This window comes from Pteropus alecto, unplaced genomic scaffold, assembly GCF_000325575.1.
Source record: "Pteropus alecto unplaced genomic scaffold, ASM32557v1 scaffold42, whole genome shotgun sequence".
Lineage (NCBI taxonomy): Eukaryota > Metazoa > Chordata > Mammalia > Chiroptera > Pteropodidae > Pteropus > Pteropus alecto.
Window position 1 is genome coordinate 3,575,160 of NW_006434825.1, and position 16,337 is coordinate 3,591,496.

General features: G+C 41.8%; 1 protein-coding gene across 1 annotated transcript in view; it reads right to left on the minus strand.

Moving 5' to 3' along the window:
* VAT1L (vesicle amine transport 1 like) overlaps nucleotides 1-16,337 on the minus strand; it is a 132,991-nt gene that overhangs the window by 90,383 nt on the left and 26,271 nt on the right. The window contains exon 3 of the mRNA XM_006909710.3: nucleotides 15,846-16,061. Coding sequence (XP_006909772.1) covers nucleotides 15,846-16,061 — 216 coding nt within the window. The remainder of the gene's footprint in view (nucleotides 1-15,845; nucleotides 16,062-16,337) is intronic.

The following is a 16,337-nucleotide window of genomic DNA, read 5'->3' on the forward strand; positions in this document are numbered from 1 at the left end:
GAGAGAGCAATAATAAGCATGCTTATGTAATTTGAATATCTGCTTCCTTAAAGCCATGCTGGATAGTCTAACATCATTCTCAATAATAGAATTAAAAATAGCTAAGTGAGTATTATGTGCCAGACCCTGTGCTGTCTACTTGATATACATTAAATTAGTTTTCTCATTTTATGAATGAGAATGAGGGTCAGGTATTGAGCCCACATCTGCCATACCCAGACCCTAACCATTACACTAGATTACCACATGAGTCAACAACCTGTCCATTTATTTTCTCCTGGCATGCAAAACTGAATGTCTGCTCCAAGCTGAGAAATGCAGGTATGATTGCCAAATTTTATGGACACAAAATAAAAAATAAAACCAAAAAGGATAAATAGCAGCCTTAGTGTCCAAATAGTTCTTATGAGTTTTCTTGTCATTTTACACTAAACTATGTTCATGACACTCTATGACTACTGACTTCATGCTCTAACAAGTGAACCCTTCCACCAGCTGAGTGAACAGCCAGAGAGGCTGAGCATCCGAGAAGCTCAAAAGTGGAAAAGTTAACAGGTTTGGTACTGAGAGACTTTGAAATAACCATTCATTCCAGTGTGATACAGACGGGTGACATTTTATGAGGACATTCCTGTTCACCCTCCTTCCCACACAATAAGCTGGGTTGTACATCTGCTTTGATTAGCAAACACTAAAACATGGACAAAATAATTATTCTATTACCTATTATCTCCGAGATAGGGTATGATTTGAACATAAGCACAGGTACCATTTACCACGTGCTTACTCAGAGCTGGCATTGTGCTAAGAATCCTATTATCTTGTTAACTGCACAACCTTAGGAGGATGGAGCTATTATGCCAATTTTATACTCAAGGAAATTGAGACTTAAAATAAGCAACTTGGTTAAGATCACCCAGGAAGCTGCTACAGCTGGGATGCAAAAGCAGGTTGGTCTGACTTCCAAGACTCTAACCTTCTATGTCATAATAAGTATAAACTAGCATGTGCTACTACAGAGAATGGAAATGAACACAAATATATGCCTTAGATCTACATTTAATGTGTGTCACACATTGCAAAGCTCCACCACACAGTGACAGTTATCTCTAACTCCCAGTGAACATCAGTCTCTGTTCTAAGTTCTCTGCATCACTGGTTCTCAAACTTGAGCATGCACTAGAGTCACCTAGTGGGCTTGTTAAAACACAGGTCATCAGCCCCACCCCAGAGTTTCTGATTTTGCTATAATCCTGGGGTGGGGCCCAAGACCATGCATTTCTAACACGTTCCCAGGTGATGCTGATGATCCAGGGACCGCAATTGGGAAACCACTGCTTTATGTGAATTAACTCACTGAACACTCACATCAACACTTGAATCCTCATTATACAGATGAGGAAACTGAGGTCCTGGGAGATACAGTAACTTGCCCAAATAATGAGAAATACTCCTTTAATCTTTTATGTGAGCTTCTCCTCTTTAAGCTGAGCCCAGAAGAACTTTACTTCTCCTTGACACTGCTGTCAAATCCCAGGAGGTTAAAGCCCAGGGCCCAGTTGATCCAGCTCTGGGCCATATTGTTCTGCTGTTTTGACTGGCATACGTTGTGAGGAACCGAAATGGTTTTGGAAAAAACAAGTATTCGCCAGCTCCCTTGACCATCCACTTATTCAACCCGTCAGCATTTATTAGCTGCTTCTGGGCACTCAGCAGAGTTCTAGACAACAGGGAGGAGTCTCAGAAAGGAGAAGATAAGCTTCCTGAACTAACTGAGCACAAGGCTGTGAACCACGGTCTAAGTGAGGGCCCTCATTGGGGAATTCAACAAATAGACTGAGAAGGCAAGCAGATCGCACGGGTTACAGATATGACGCTTGATAATTATAATGGTCATCACAATAACTCTCGTAGGCCAGGTTTCCCAGAAAAGGACACTCATGGAAAATCTGCAGGTAGGGTTTTTACTAGGGTACTCTTGCGAACAGCATCTGCAAAGGATAGAGAGAAGGAGGATTGAGCAGAGGGAGGAGTTGAGCTATAGTTGTTGCAAGAGAAGCTTTAGCCAGTTCCACAAGGAGCTTCAGAACAGGGCTGGTGCTTCAGAGTTGTCTCCACTGAGGCAAAGGAACTGGGCTTTTGTAATCCTGCATCCAACAGTGCTTAGATGTCGGCTGCCCCTGCAAGGGACATAAACTTTAAGCAAAGCAGCTCTTCTCCCTTGAGGGCGATAATCGGGGAGGTATACAGCTATGCATCATCAGTAGTTAACAATCCTGGTAGCTATGAGACACCAGCACCTCAGTCCTGAAGGATGTTCTGGATGGCACATCACAGCATCCACTACATTAGGAGGTAGGGCTGGCAGGTCCAGGCGCTGGGCTCCGTGTCCCCCAGAGTGGGGTGGGGAGTGGGGGATGGGCGGAAGAGACAGCAGCCAGCTGCCGGTGGGGGTGCGTGGAGGTTTCCAAGGAGAAGGAAGGAGCCGCCTCCATTTGGGGGACTTTGCAGTCATCAACAAAGGACTGGGGGTGCAAGCGGAAGTGACCTCAGTGATTAAAATGAGTGAATTCAGATATATAACTCAACCTTGTTAGAGAGCTTTTTAAACACTAAATTGATTCCGTGCATGAGGGCTAGCTATTTAGAGACTTAACGAGTGCTTAACTAAAAAATTGATTCCGTGCATGATGAGGGCTAGCTATTTAGAGACTTAACGAGTGCTTACACAGGACTCAGCAATGAGCAAGACGTATTTATCTCTTTGTTTTGAAGAGCCTAATAAACTATTATTACAGTTTCTCTATTGACTTTGAAAAGTCTTGAAGTTTGAAAGGGATGTCTGTAAAATTAATACAGCATGAGCATGGCCAGAACAGAGAACCCTGTTACAATGGGTCTATCCAGTCAAAATGGTCAGGGGCCCTGTGAAGCCCAGTGGTGGCCCTGGAGGAGGAGGGCAGCAGATACAGCAGCATAGAAACCAGCTGAAAAACACTAACACAGCCCCTCGGCAGCAAGCACAGAGGATGACCACCCCTGTTAAACCTGGCCATGACTGCAAAAAGACTGTACAAGTCCCTCCAAAGGATCTAAGAATCACAACTTCTGATGTGACCTCCATAGAAGGAAGTGAGTTTGAAGGTTATTGTCTGAAATGGGAGTAAATGACGGGAATTTTCAAAATGGGCTAGGAAAAGCCATCTCCTATTCAGAAGCAAATTTCTATTGCTTCATCTGGTAGGGATATTTTAGCTAGAGCAAACGATGCAACAGGCAGGAGCAGTGCCCATCTCATTCCCTTACTTGAACAGCTAGACCTGAAGAAGGACGATGTACAAGCAGTGGTGATTGTTCCCACTAGAGAACTTGCTTTACAGGTCAGTCAAATTTGCATCCGGGTCAGCAAACACAGACCTCTATGGAGACTCTGCGTTGGAAAAGGGACCCGGAAGTCTGGGATTCACTGGTTGCTGCCACACTATCTCATCTAATGCCTTTGGAGGAGGCCTGCCAGAGGGAGCAAGGAAACTTCAAAACCCCATATATAATTCAAGGTGTTATTTTTGGGACGTTCTCTCTGACTTTGCTTCTCTCCGCTTTTTAAAAGTTTGAGGAACTTTTCAAGCTCGGCAAAAAGGAACAAAACTTTATCTGCCTTGCAGTGTGGGAATTTGAGTGGCAGTATCTGAGCAGTATATGTATAAAGCATGGATTTGCATTTCAGAGTATTAGCCAGGACAGATTTCGGTAATGTTAGCAGTTCTGGGGCCAAGTGTGTTGCCCTCTGCCCACCTTGATACATAAACCTGCAGGAATGGGCAACCGCTGACAGCCTTAACTTTCATGCTGCAGAAAGTTGCTTGCTGTTCTTAGTGACAAGAATTGGTTGCCCTTTTGCACTGTAAATTGCTGGCAAATGCTTTACAGTCAATGGTGTCACTTTAAGTGTGTCCCTCCCATCATGCTTGATGTTTCACCTGATCCTCAGACAAAAGGAGTGAGATGAATGAAAACCAGTAAACTATTTTTTAAAAAATGTTTTGCATTCCTTTGTAACCCAGTGTACTAAAGCAATCAGAAGGCATCTAGGGTTAAAAAAAAAAGGCAAAAAATAAAATTAAAAAATATTTTGATTTCCATATTCCATTGCTAGCCCTGAAATATTACAAGATGAGTCCTGCATATGCTTCCATGCTCAGCTCATCTGGATAAAGAAATCAATTATTCAAACTTGCTTTTTGGGCTCTGTCTAGTTCCAAGCAAAAACTATTTGTGACTCACTCAAAATTTCTTGAGGATCTAAATCCTACGAATGCCTCCTGATCAGACATAGCCCTATCTCCTTAAACATTGTAGTAAGAGCTGCACAGTACAAACCCGAAAAAGAATAAGCACATTTATCTGGTATTCAAGCCACATAGGTTCATCTGTCCAGCCATTGCGGGCTACCCAATACAAGCACTAATTAAGGAAGTAATCTTTTCCAGGGAGGGATGGGGCAAGGAATTTAAAAGCCATCAACTTTTGACCAGAAAAATCTTTCCCTTGTACTGAGGCAACTGTCTTTCTTTTCTGCATCTGGCAAGATGAGAGGGAACATTCATTATAGAAGAAAAGCAAGAAAGGCTAGTAAACACAGTTTTGTATCTCACCAGGAGTGTCGGTGACTAAACAGCACCATCCTCTTTGCCATCCTCAGACTGTGTCTGCTTGGTGCCACATGCTTGTGGGTCCCTCTTAAAGCACAGACTTTAAATGATGAGAGGAGTGGCACTTAAACTGTGTGGGCCCCGCTATTGGACAGTCTTGTGCAGGCAGCTGCCCAGTTTTGTGCTTGACTCTTGAATAGGAATTGTTAAATGGAAAGATGCTCTAAGGACTAGGGCAAAGCCTAGTGTCTGTCTGTCTGTCTTCCTGCCTGTCTGTTTCTCTTTTTAATCTCCGCCCCCTCTCTACCCCCCGTCACAATAAGGAGTATTTGGTCCTATTGGAAGTTGTTTTCATGTTCTTCCAGTATCAGGTGTTTATTTTAAGTAATGGTAATACCTTTCTAGTGGTTCATCTCATGAAAACTATTCTCTATTTTTATTGTTCAAATAATGTCCAGCTCGTGGTTTAGCTCGTGGTTGCATAGCTGTGCAATGGGTTATGGACCGTGACACACCTTGCTGCCTCTGCACCTGTTTTGTGTTTCTCTTTCCATACATTCTGATGGAGAAACATTCTTGCTTTTCTCTTCAGACTGGAACAAATATATTCCAAAGTAATCTTCTAAGGGAAAAAGTAGGGAGAAGGAAACCTAAATATGTCTCTAACTATTTTCAAGTTGGCCCTGAATCATAATATGGGTTGGCCTCAAAGGCTGGAGGTAGGGGAGAGGCAACTGGTTATCAATATTTATTTTGGAATGAGGGGGAAGCCCCTTTCCTTTGCTATGTATTTGTGTTTGATAATATCATGCTTGGGTTAGAACCAGACAACTCGGCGCAAAGTTTTGAGAGTAAAGGGTTGGAATCAAAACATCTTATTCTGATCACTTGGTTTATTTTTTTCTTCTTCTTCTTTTTTTTTTTTTAATAGGGGTGGGAGGGAGATTACTGTATTCCAAAAAGGAGGCTATCTGCACTAAGGATTTGGAAGCACTTTGGAAGTTCATAACCTCATCAGAAACTGCCTATAGCCATGCTCCTGACCTTATAGAAGAGTAGCAGAATGGTGAAATAAATTCTAGGGAATTAAGCCATGTTATTTTAATGTGCTACTTTTTTCAGTGTTCTGTGTATCTTAAAAATTGTTATTGTGGAGTCAATTTCTGGCGAAATCCCTTTGTCAGGCAAAATATTGGCCTTGTGAGAGCTGAAGTTAGTCAACGTTTAGGTGAACTTAAGTGGACTTTGGTGAGCTTGTAGTTCTACTTTATATCCTTAAAGATCATTTTTTAAAACTGACAAAGAAAATCCACTCTCCTGATCTAAAAACTCATCTTTGGGGTAAAGAGTTAAGTGTCCAAAGGTTATAATAGTTCATGAAGTCAGAGGGAGCTAGCCTGGCACCTGGACTCCACCCATCCACAGCTGACAGATTCCAACAGAAGTGTATTTAAATTCTCCAGGAGAAAATATTAGGCAGGGCATGGGATGGGCTAAGGTGGGGTTTTAAGATATAGGCTACTGCATTTTAACCAATGGTTGTGGGGGAAGGGTGCCTGGAGAAAATAAAGTTTCCTTTTTTGAAACAAAACTAACACTTGAAAAAAATGATTTTTTTAATTCAGTAAAAATGAGATAGAATTTCAATGCCCCTAGCCACAAGGGACCAGTTTCACTGAGAAGTGAACAACAGGGACTCAAAATTTTGAAAACATTTAGGGAAAGGAAAAATTGGCTTTCTGCTAATTGGTAAATATTCCAGTGGGGCTCTGTGTGGCTCTGTTTTTGTTGGGACATGTTATGTTGTATGCACACATATGGACCAGAGTCTCTGCTGAGTTTATAAAGTTTAGAAAAGATGGTTGATAAAATCTTGATTTTTATTAATTTATCTTAATAAAAGCCCACTGGAACTCTTAAAACAAAAATGAAAACAAAAACAAAACATTAATTGCATGCTTATTATGTTCAGGCATTGTTTAAATGTTTTACAAATATCGATTCACTCAAGCCTCCAAATTCTATGAGCTAAGTATAGTAACCATAGTATACATGAGGAAACTAAAGCACAGCTAAATAATAAGTCATGGAAGTTAGAATTCAAATCCAAGAAGTCTGCTCTGAAGACTGAATGCTTAACAACTGATATTAACTATTTCTCTGACTCTCTAAAAATTTAAAGAAGGGGATCGTGATAAGGGGCAAAGGGTTAGAGGAGGGGGTGCTAATGACAAGAAAGGAAGTTTTCATCTAGGAGGTCGAGACCAACAGCATCACAAGGGATACTGTTGAGTTTATCATGGAGTGAGCTGCAGGACGGACACAATCAGTGGCCAGCCTGGGGGCTGGGGTACCTAGGGCCATGGCTCATGGCCTCATGGGTGCCTGTGAGAACAGACAGGCTGTTTCTTGCTATGTATCTCATCTTTCCTGGCTGAACTGATTTTTCTTCTTAATAAGAGCAATAATATTCCAAAAAGGAACTGCAGTCTTGAGGGTGTGCTGCTGGGGAAGTGGATGGGTCCCTGGGGTCATATCAACTCAGCAAAGACTAGTCCTTGTGTTTAGATTGCTTGGTGCACATCTAAGGGCTGGAACTATAGAGCTAAATCTTCCTTAATGTCTAATTATATTTTATGTGTTTGAGGAAAGTGATGTTTGGAAAGGGTCTTGTGTGACTACCCCACTAATACATGAGAACATTGAACAGCCGGCTGTCAGGGAAGATACACAGAGGGGGCTGAGACTGGCTTCATCTGCTCCTTGCTCCACGTCTCAACAGCCAGCCACCAGTTGGCTATCCTATTTGCTGCTCTTTTGATTCTGGCTATGAATGCCAGAGTATCACTGAATAATATTTTCTAAGATAATAATAACAATGTGATGATAATAATAGTAATAATAGCAGCTGACATATGCTAGCATGCTAAGCCTATTACAGAATCCTCTTTTAAAGCACCATATAAAAACTATGAGCTAGGTGTTATACCCATTTTTACAGAGGAAGAAACAAGGCCCAAGGAACTTAAAGTACTTGTTCAAGGTCTCTCACCTGAAAACCAGAGAACAAGATGAAAACTAGCTCTAGGCTCCAGAATCTGGGCCCTTAAGTTCCATACTGTCTCCATAACTTAAATGCTACCTTTTGGGCTCCTTTCTTTTCCCTTTCTCTTTTTTCCTTCATTCCCTCTACAAATATTTTTCAAGTATCACCAATGTGCTGGGTGGGCACTGGGCTCAGTGCTCAGGATACAGGTATAATGGGATTGCAGCATCCCTGCCTCCATGGACAATGAAAGCCTGGGGCTTAATTTCAGCTGGATAGTTAACATCGGAGGCAGCTCCAGTGCTGAATCTGCCTGACTCCTTGAGAAGTCAGCCATGTCAACAGAAGGCCCTCCCCTCGTCCTGAGGCTCCCACAGCTCCTGGGCAATCTCTGATTGTCCCCAATATGTGGGGAAGAAAAGCCCCCCAACAAAATCCATGGTGTGGAATCCATTCCAGCTCACTCTAAGCAAGAGCAAGACTTCTCTCAGCACTGCCTGTAGCACAGCCCTGTATTTTAAAACATGGCTTTGTATTCAGAGAATTCACATACCAGCTCTTCCTCTTCATAGCTGTGTGACCTGGAGCAAGTTACTTAACCTCTCTGTGTCTCAGTTCCCTCCATTCAAGTGTGGATATAATAGTATCTACCTCATAGACAGTATGTGAAAATTACTGGGCTCAATCTATTTTAGCTCTTATCCTCTTGTGGACTGATATATTTATTCGACTAATATTAAATGAATGACTCCTATCTCAGAGGCCAAATTCAACCTTTATAATATTTATGATAAAGATTATTTCTATGGCTCAGTCATGATTTACTCTAAAGAAGTTAAAAGGAACTAGAATAAAGATCAAGTGAGGCTTTTGCAGGCATAGACATAGCTCGGAAGAAGTGTTTTTAGATATAGTTTTTTCAATCTAAGGCATTTTGCTGACTCGTGAGGACTCCAGGCACTGGCTGCCAGCATAGAGGTTTCCAGAAGCAGGGAGGTGGGGCCTTGCTACATGACATGTCTCTGAAGCATCTCCAACATTTAGGAAGGTGAGGACCTGTTTCTCGAGGTCAACAGTTAGAGAACAAAGATCTTAACAATTTCAGTAGGTTTCCCAAGCCACAGCCCTTCCTGTTGATGCCAAGATATAGTTAATCCTCATTCCTTTGATAATTCATGAAGGATAAGATAGAGCTACTTTGTTCTCTTTAAATTTTCAGAGGTTCCGTTTCCTACAGTTATAGGTCCCTGGGGATGACAAGCTCTTGCTATAGTGAAATCCCTCTTATCTAGGGGCTCAGGGTGGGACAAGCAGAATAAATGAGGGAGGTGCCAATGTTTCTGAGGCTACTGCTGTGGTATAGTGTCAACGACACTGGATCAGGAGTCCCTGGCACTGGATATTTGGGTTCGAATATAACCCCCCTACTAATGAACTTTGCAGCCTTGGAAACAGCCCTGAATCTCTTAACCTGAAAATTATGATAGCTAAATTTCACTGGGTATTTATCACGTGCCAAGTATGCTCCAAGGTCACAAGTACCACCTAAGGCTGGCACTAATATCATCCCACTTTATAGATGAGGAAATTAAGTCTTAGAGTGGTTGGGAAGCTGGAGCTAGGATTAAACCCATGGAGTCTCACTCTAGAATTCATAATCTAATCTCTTCACTGTCTCTTACTATCCAATGAGGGGAGGGTTATTTAAGGATTCAATGTTTTCAAAGAGTCTGGTACACAGCTAGTATTTCATACAGGTTGATGTTGGTCTTTGTTTTCTTCCTACTCTGAGATCTCATGCATGCTCCTGCCAGCTGGGGTGCTGAAGGAAACAGACTGAGCATAGCTGGACCATGGGATGATGGAGGGGGTGCTGCATGGGACAGCCACAGGGACCATGAAGAGGGGGCCTTGTTCAACTAATAGTGCACACTGGGTACAGACAGAATCCGGGAAGAATATTCAGAATGTGGGAGGTTATGAGAAAGGCACCAAAGACTGCTTAACAGATGAAAATGTGTAAGATCACTAAGAATATATTTTTTTTTTCTGGTATTAATGCAATGACAGGGCCTTCCTTAGCTCAGCAAATAACTTTTCTAGAGCATAGAAAAATGGCCTGCAACAGTTGTTTGATTCACAAATGTTTACTGCATTTATTATGTGGCAATAAATGGGCACAAAAAGAATAAGACACAGTTGCTCCGATGGAGGGGCTTATAGATTGGGGGAGAGAAAAAGATGAGTAAGTCACAATTAATAATAATAATGATAATAGCTAACACTTTCTGCCTTCTCCCATGTTAAATGCCTCCTAAGTATCAGCTCATTTAACATGCGTAGAAACTCTCTGAGGAGTAAATGTATTGTTACTCTACCCGTTATGTGAATGAGGAAACTTAGAAGTTGAGTAGCTTCCCCAAGGGGGTGGGCTTTGGATACATCATCGACTGTCTGACTCTAGGGCCCTTGCCTTAGCCGTCACCCTTAGGAGGGCAGAGGGAGAAGGAAGGTGCCGCCTGGAGAGGCAGAAACGCTAGATGCCCTGTGCAAGGAGTAAAGGGAATGCTTGCTGCTTTAACAGGTAACCCCTGGAATGTCAGTACTTATGGTAATAGGAATTTCTTTCTTCTCACTTCTTATATAAAGTCTAAATGGCAGTAAGGTAGGGACAGGACAAGGAATGAAAGTACAGTTATTAAGGTTCCTGGGAGGGTGTAGGCTCTGCTCTCTTTAACACGTGCTCCCCAGATTAACCTTGACATCTGCCAGGAAACTAGGAAGAGAAAGAGAGCATGGAGGATCTCATAAGAAGGGGCAGTCCTGGAAATGATACCTATCACATGGCCTCTGCCCTTTCCCCACTGGCTCAAGCTCAGGTGTATGGCCCTAGCTAGATACAGGTGAAAGGGGTTGGGAAAGTGGCTTAAAAATGTGATCCCTGGCTGGGCAGCCACCTACCAGCAGCAACTATCTATGGAAAGAGAATATAGAGCTTGGTGGGCAGCCATCTTGGCCACAAGATGGCCTATAGAAGCCGCAAGCCCTTCAGTATTACTGAAATAAAAGGAATATGGAGAAGTAGCCAGAGAAAGAGAGACAGACAGAGAGACAGACAGACACAGAGACAGACAAGGTCCAGATGATAAGGGCTATTTGTGCCAAGAAGCTAAGGAGAACTTTTTCTTGACAACAATGAGAGTCTCTGTCAATTATAAGCAAGAGCAGATTGGTGTGTTGGGAAAACCACTCTGGCTGTGAGTAAAGATCTGATTTAAGAGAGAGGAAATTGCGGCTAGGAAGCCAGTTAAATGTGTACTACAATAATCTGGGGTAGAGACGCTGAGGCCAGAAGTGAAACAGCCGTCGATGGGACAGAGAGAGACAGGAAGATTTAAGAAATATCCTATTGTCTGGATTTCTTTATATGAAAGGCTATCTGACCCCCATCTCTACCTTTCATGAATGCCCACCCCCAGTTCCATGTCTCATGAATGCCCTCCCCCCACCTCTACTTCTCACCATTGCCCCACCCTCCACCCCCACTCCCACTCTGGTTCAATTTACCTGCTTATCAGCCTCAGATTGGAGTGCAAACGCCACTTCTCCCTGATTATATCCTTCACTTCTGTCCCAGGTCAGGTCCCTTATATAAGCACTCATGTTAGTTCGCGTCTCTTTTTCATAGCACTTGGCCTTTCTTCATGTGATTATTTGGTCCGTGTGCCCACCTTTGATTTATAGGACTTCTCATCGGAAGAAGAAAATCTGGCATATTCTCTACTGAATACCTAGTGCCTAACTCAAACCGAGCAAGCCCTCACTACATATGTGTTAGATCAGTGAATGAATAAAGGAGTGAGTCATAGGATTTGGAGACTTGTAGCGTGTTGGGGAAGAGCTAGCCATGATTCTTAGGTTGCTGGGTAGATGAGTAGTACCTTTTCATGATTAACGATAGGTTTTGTTCTCCACAAAGTATTCTCCCATAGTGATTTTGCAGAGGGTCGTGTCTTTTCTGCTGAAATTGAATGACTATCCAACATATCCAAATCCTCAACACATTGAGGATTCTTACTCACCCCCAGGCACTCACAGTTTAGTGTTAAAACTATGTGTGGTTAATCAGCCACTCAGGGAGGACCATCAGCACACAGGCCCATAAATGAGGTTGGGGAGCCTCAGGATGCCCCCTTTATAGATTTCACCCCTCCCTTCTGTGGTTTCTCCTTTGAAGTGATTTGTATGACACTGGGAAATGCCCCATCCATAATGAATAGAATTTAATAATTGAGTGGTAGCAATTTAACTCTATCTGAAAGTTAAGTTCTGCTTTCCTTTCCAAGATCTGGGGCCCAAATCAGGCTGCTACTCGCTCTGTTCAGATGAGATGATGAAAAAGGTAAAAAGACTCTAAAAACTGGAAAACATCAAATGTCAGACATAGGTGCAAATAACCACATAGTAACTGTAATGTTACTTTTTAAAAACTGAGCACATCTCTAGTCAAGATACTGAAAGTCACAGCAGCTTGTTAAATGGAATTGGCAGCACAACCCTCATCTTGAAGATCCTGACGTGAGCCGCACTCGGTTCCTTATTTTGTTACTTTTCCTTTAAGATATTGTAAGCCCATTTTCAACCAGTTTTGAAAGATTCGATTAGAGGCATTATCCTTCAGATCATTTCGTTGTGCTATTGTCAGAGAAAAACAACATCTTCAAAGATGTGTAGACACATGGGTAATTCCACTGAGAAAGAAACTTGCTTTGGATCAAATTATTTTCCTGTGCTATTTAAACGTTTCCTTCAAAATTACTGTTTAGGCTAGCATTTCTCACATTCCGTCTGCAATTTCCCCATCCCAGCCTTTGATAAAAATCAGACGGAAATCTTGGTGCCATTAGAACTGCACACAGAATATTAACTCAATTTAGGAAATTTTCTTCTAATTAGATTTAATCTTCTTTGTCACCTCTTCAACATCAAGATAAGAAACATGATTGGGCCACTTTTGGCTCTTTTGGGCAGAAGTTGAATAAATATTTGTTAAACAGATGAATAAATGAAGGAATGAATGATTTGGGTTCTTCCAACATTCTAGGTTGTGGAATGGAAAGAGAATTGGTTTGGGAATCAGCCAGATGAGGGTATGAATTATAGTTCTGCTACTTGCTACTTGCTACTTCACTTTCTTCAGGCCTCTGTGGGCTCTCCACAGTGAAAAATGGGGCAGCCCAAGAAAATGGCTGTATTAGCTTCCTGTTGCTGCTGTAACAAATTACCACAAACTGAATGGTTCAAAAAAAAAAAAACCCCACAAATTTATATTACATTTCTAGAGGTCAGAAGTCCAAAATGGGTCTCACTCAGCAAAAATCAATGGGTCTCACTCAGCAAAAATCAAGGGCTATGTTCCTTCTGGAAGCTCCAGGTGGAGAATCCATTTCCTTGCCTCTTCCAGCATCTAAGGGCTGCCCACATTCATTGGTTCTTTGGCTCATGGTACTCCCTCCATTGTCAATCCAGCAGTGCAGCATCTTTAAATTTCTTTCTGACTTTTCTGCCTCCCTCTTTCATCTAAGGACTCTTGTGATTGCAGTGGGCTCATCTGGATAAGATAGGCTAATCTCTCCATTTTAAGGTCCTTACCTTAATCATATTTTCAAAATTCCTTTTACTATGTAAGCTATCATGCTTACAGGTGCCAGAGATTATGATGTGGACCTCTGGGGGGGTCATTATCCTGCCTGCCACAGTACCCTGCAGCCAATGGCTGCACTTATCAGATTTGTCCAACAGTGGTGGGAAGCACATCCATTCCTCTCCAGGGTAACAAAGATAATACATAAAAGTGCCCCCAGAGAGCTCCCCCACCACAAGAGCAGTGGCTGGTTGTCTTCTTGGAAGGAATCCAGTTCTGCCTGGGGGTGACTCACTGGTCTTTCCACTGTGGGTGGTGGAACGGTCTGGGTTTTCTTAGATTTTGTGAGACAGTGTCAATTCCACTCCAGCTTGATTGAGTATTCACATACATGGATGTGTACTTGGCCAAGTCTTTACTCTAATGGTAACCTTGAATTCAGTGCTGCACACCACCTATCAAATCTGGGTTGGGAGACCCACTCACCTGAGAGATGTGCAACCACACCTTTAAACTGGCTTCAGATTAAGCCAAACCACATCCTTTTGGCCCCAGAATATTTGCTTTCACTATACTTTGCTTTACTTTGGCACCATTAGTATATTAGGGGTACACCATAAGAAAAAGCAAATATGGTAATATTTGCATTTACCATAAGTTTTGTTGAGTATGTTCATACATTTCTTATGAGAAACCACAGAGAAATATTCCCCTGGGCTCAAAACCTAGTACTATTATGGTTTTCCTTAATAGCAACTGGTTTATTTCCATCAAATGAATACTCGCTCCCATGGCTGGTCATTTTGACTTATTTGGAAAATAAGGAAGCTAAGCCAAGATTGTTGTCCATCTTCAATAAAGCTTTAGAACATCATAACCTGCATTATATATGCCAACTTATTTTCTTACCCTTGTTTTTTCCCCCCGGTTCCTTCATCTGTTTCACATTTTAGTTCTTATTGTAATATCTGTAAGCCCAGAATAAGGCATGGTAAAAAATTTTTTTATTTTTGAAGATTTTTTTTTCTCTTTTGTGAGACACATACTCTTGACACATTCTCCTTTGTTCCAGGAACAAACAAATGAAAAAAAAAAAAAAAACATGAAAGGAAACATCATCAGTGCCAATGTTTAAACACTGACTCACAGCAGAACTGAGTTTAGCACCATCATAAAGATGGGAGCTTATGTTGATAATATGAAAACAAGTCTCTAATGCTTTGTATGCTGAATAAACTAAGATTATAAATGCCAGAATTCTAAATGGCTTCCTTGCCATTAGCAGATTACTTGGCACTGGAATCCATTTCTTTTCTAAGGGGTATTTAGCTTTTATTATATCTGTACTCATGATCAAAAGACATCAGCAAATTTTGCTAAAATGATTGAAGATACTCCTATTTAGGCATTCCTAAAGCTTCAGCTCTTTGCTTTCCTGTTTTTTGTATGTGAGCTTGTCTTCTCAGAAGGAAAAATAGAAATGTGCTTTATATTATGTAAGGTTTTGAGAAATGTTGAAAGCCAAGTTTTTAAAAAATCGATGTTAGCATAACCTCCAGTGAAAATATATTCAAGTTAGACCCAACCATAAGAGTTCATCTCTGAGTTCATCAAATCACAGAATCAGCAACACTGAGAACTTCTCAAAAATCAGACTATATATCAGGACCTTCTCTTGCTTATATCTTACCCATAGAGTCCAGAATATAGTATGTTTTCAATAAATACTTGAATTAATGAGTAACACCTTTCAGTCTTAGAAAGACTATAGACTTATACTCCCACCCCAGTAGACCATGACTGGTACATAGTGCTTGCCATGTGGCAGGCATGTAATATGTACTGAGTGACTGGCTCTGAGATACATCCACACCCTGAAAGAAATTTCTCCCACCCCTGAACTCTAGAGCATCAGCTTTTAATTCCATTATTCTCCCCCTTGTCAAAAACACACCTGACAGATGACATTTGCATGTGCAACAACCCTCATGAGTACACTTAGGTTTATGTGTAATTCCCATTGTCCTAGTACAATCTCCAGCTACCTCTCTCCCACTCAAGAAAGTAAATCAGAATACAAATGAATAAGGATGTCATTAATATGGGAACAATCTAGAATCCATGGCAATTTATTGAAAAGGTAACTCATCCACCATTTTGGCATTTCAAATAACAGTGGTACAGGACTGTAAGGCATCTCACAGTGATTGACACCAAGACTGACAATGCTTCGGGACAGAAACTGTCTCTGAGACCCACTAAGTCCTAACATATCACCTTGGAGACCTTCCCGAACTCCAGAGAAACCATCCCTGAGGCTCACCCTATCCCCAACACAGTCATCTCTATGAGCTCTTCTGTCCACATGAGCTTCACCAGAACCACACAGATCATCCCTCCTAATGGACATAGATCTCATATAGGAATCTCACTGTCACCTGAGCATCCCTCCACTTTCACCATAATGATATCGAGGAAGAGGACTCACAAGCAGCCAACTTACCACACCACCACCAGCCGAGTGCACGAGCACAGACATCCCTTCTCTGAGGTTGGCAACTTCAAAGAGCATCATGTAGGCTGTGACGAAGTTCATGGGGAATGCAGCAGCTTCAGAGAAGCTCATGTCATCTGGGATCTTGTAGACAAACTCTACAGGCGTGCAGACCACCTCTGCCCAGGCATTGTAATTGACAAATGCCATGACACGGTCCCCAATCTGGATAGATATAAGGAAGCACTGGGTTAGTAGAGGTTTTATAACCTTTTTTGAGGGATTTCTCAAATAATAATCTGATGAAAACTATAGATTCCTCCTCAGAAAAAAAAAAACAAAACCCTCAAATATGCACACCCTCACCTGCCTCCCAATTTTAAGGCATTTGTGGATGCTCTGAAGCCCATCTATGAAAACTTTCCAGGGGCTATGGGAGCCAGGTTCTCTACTTCTCTTCCTGAGCGTAAATACAGTGTACATCACATCACATACTGTGGA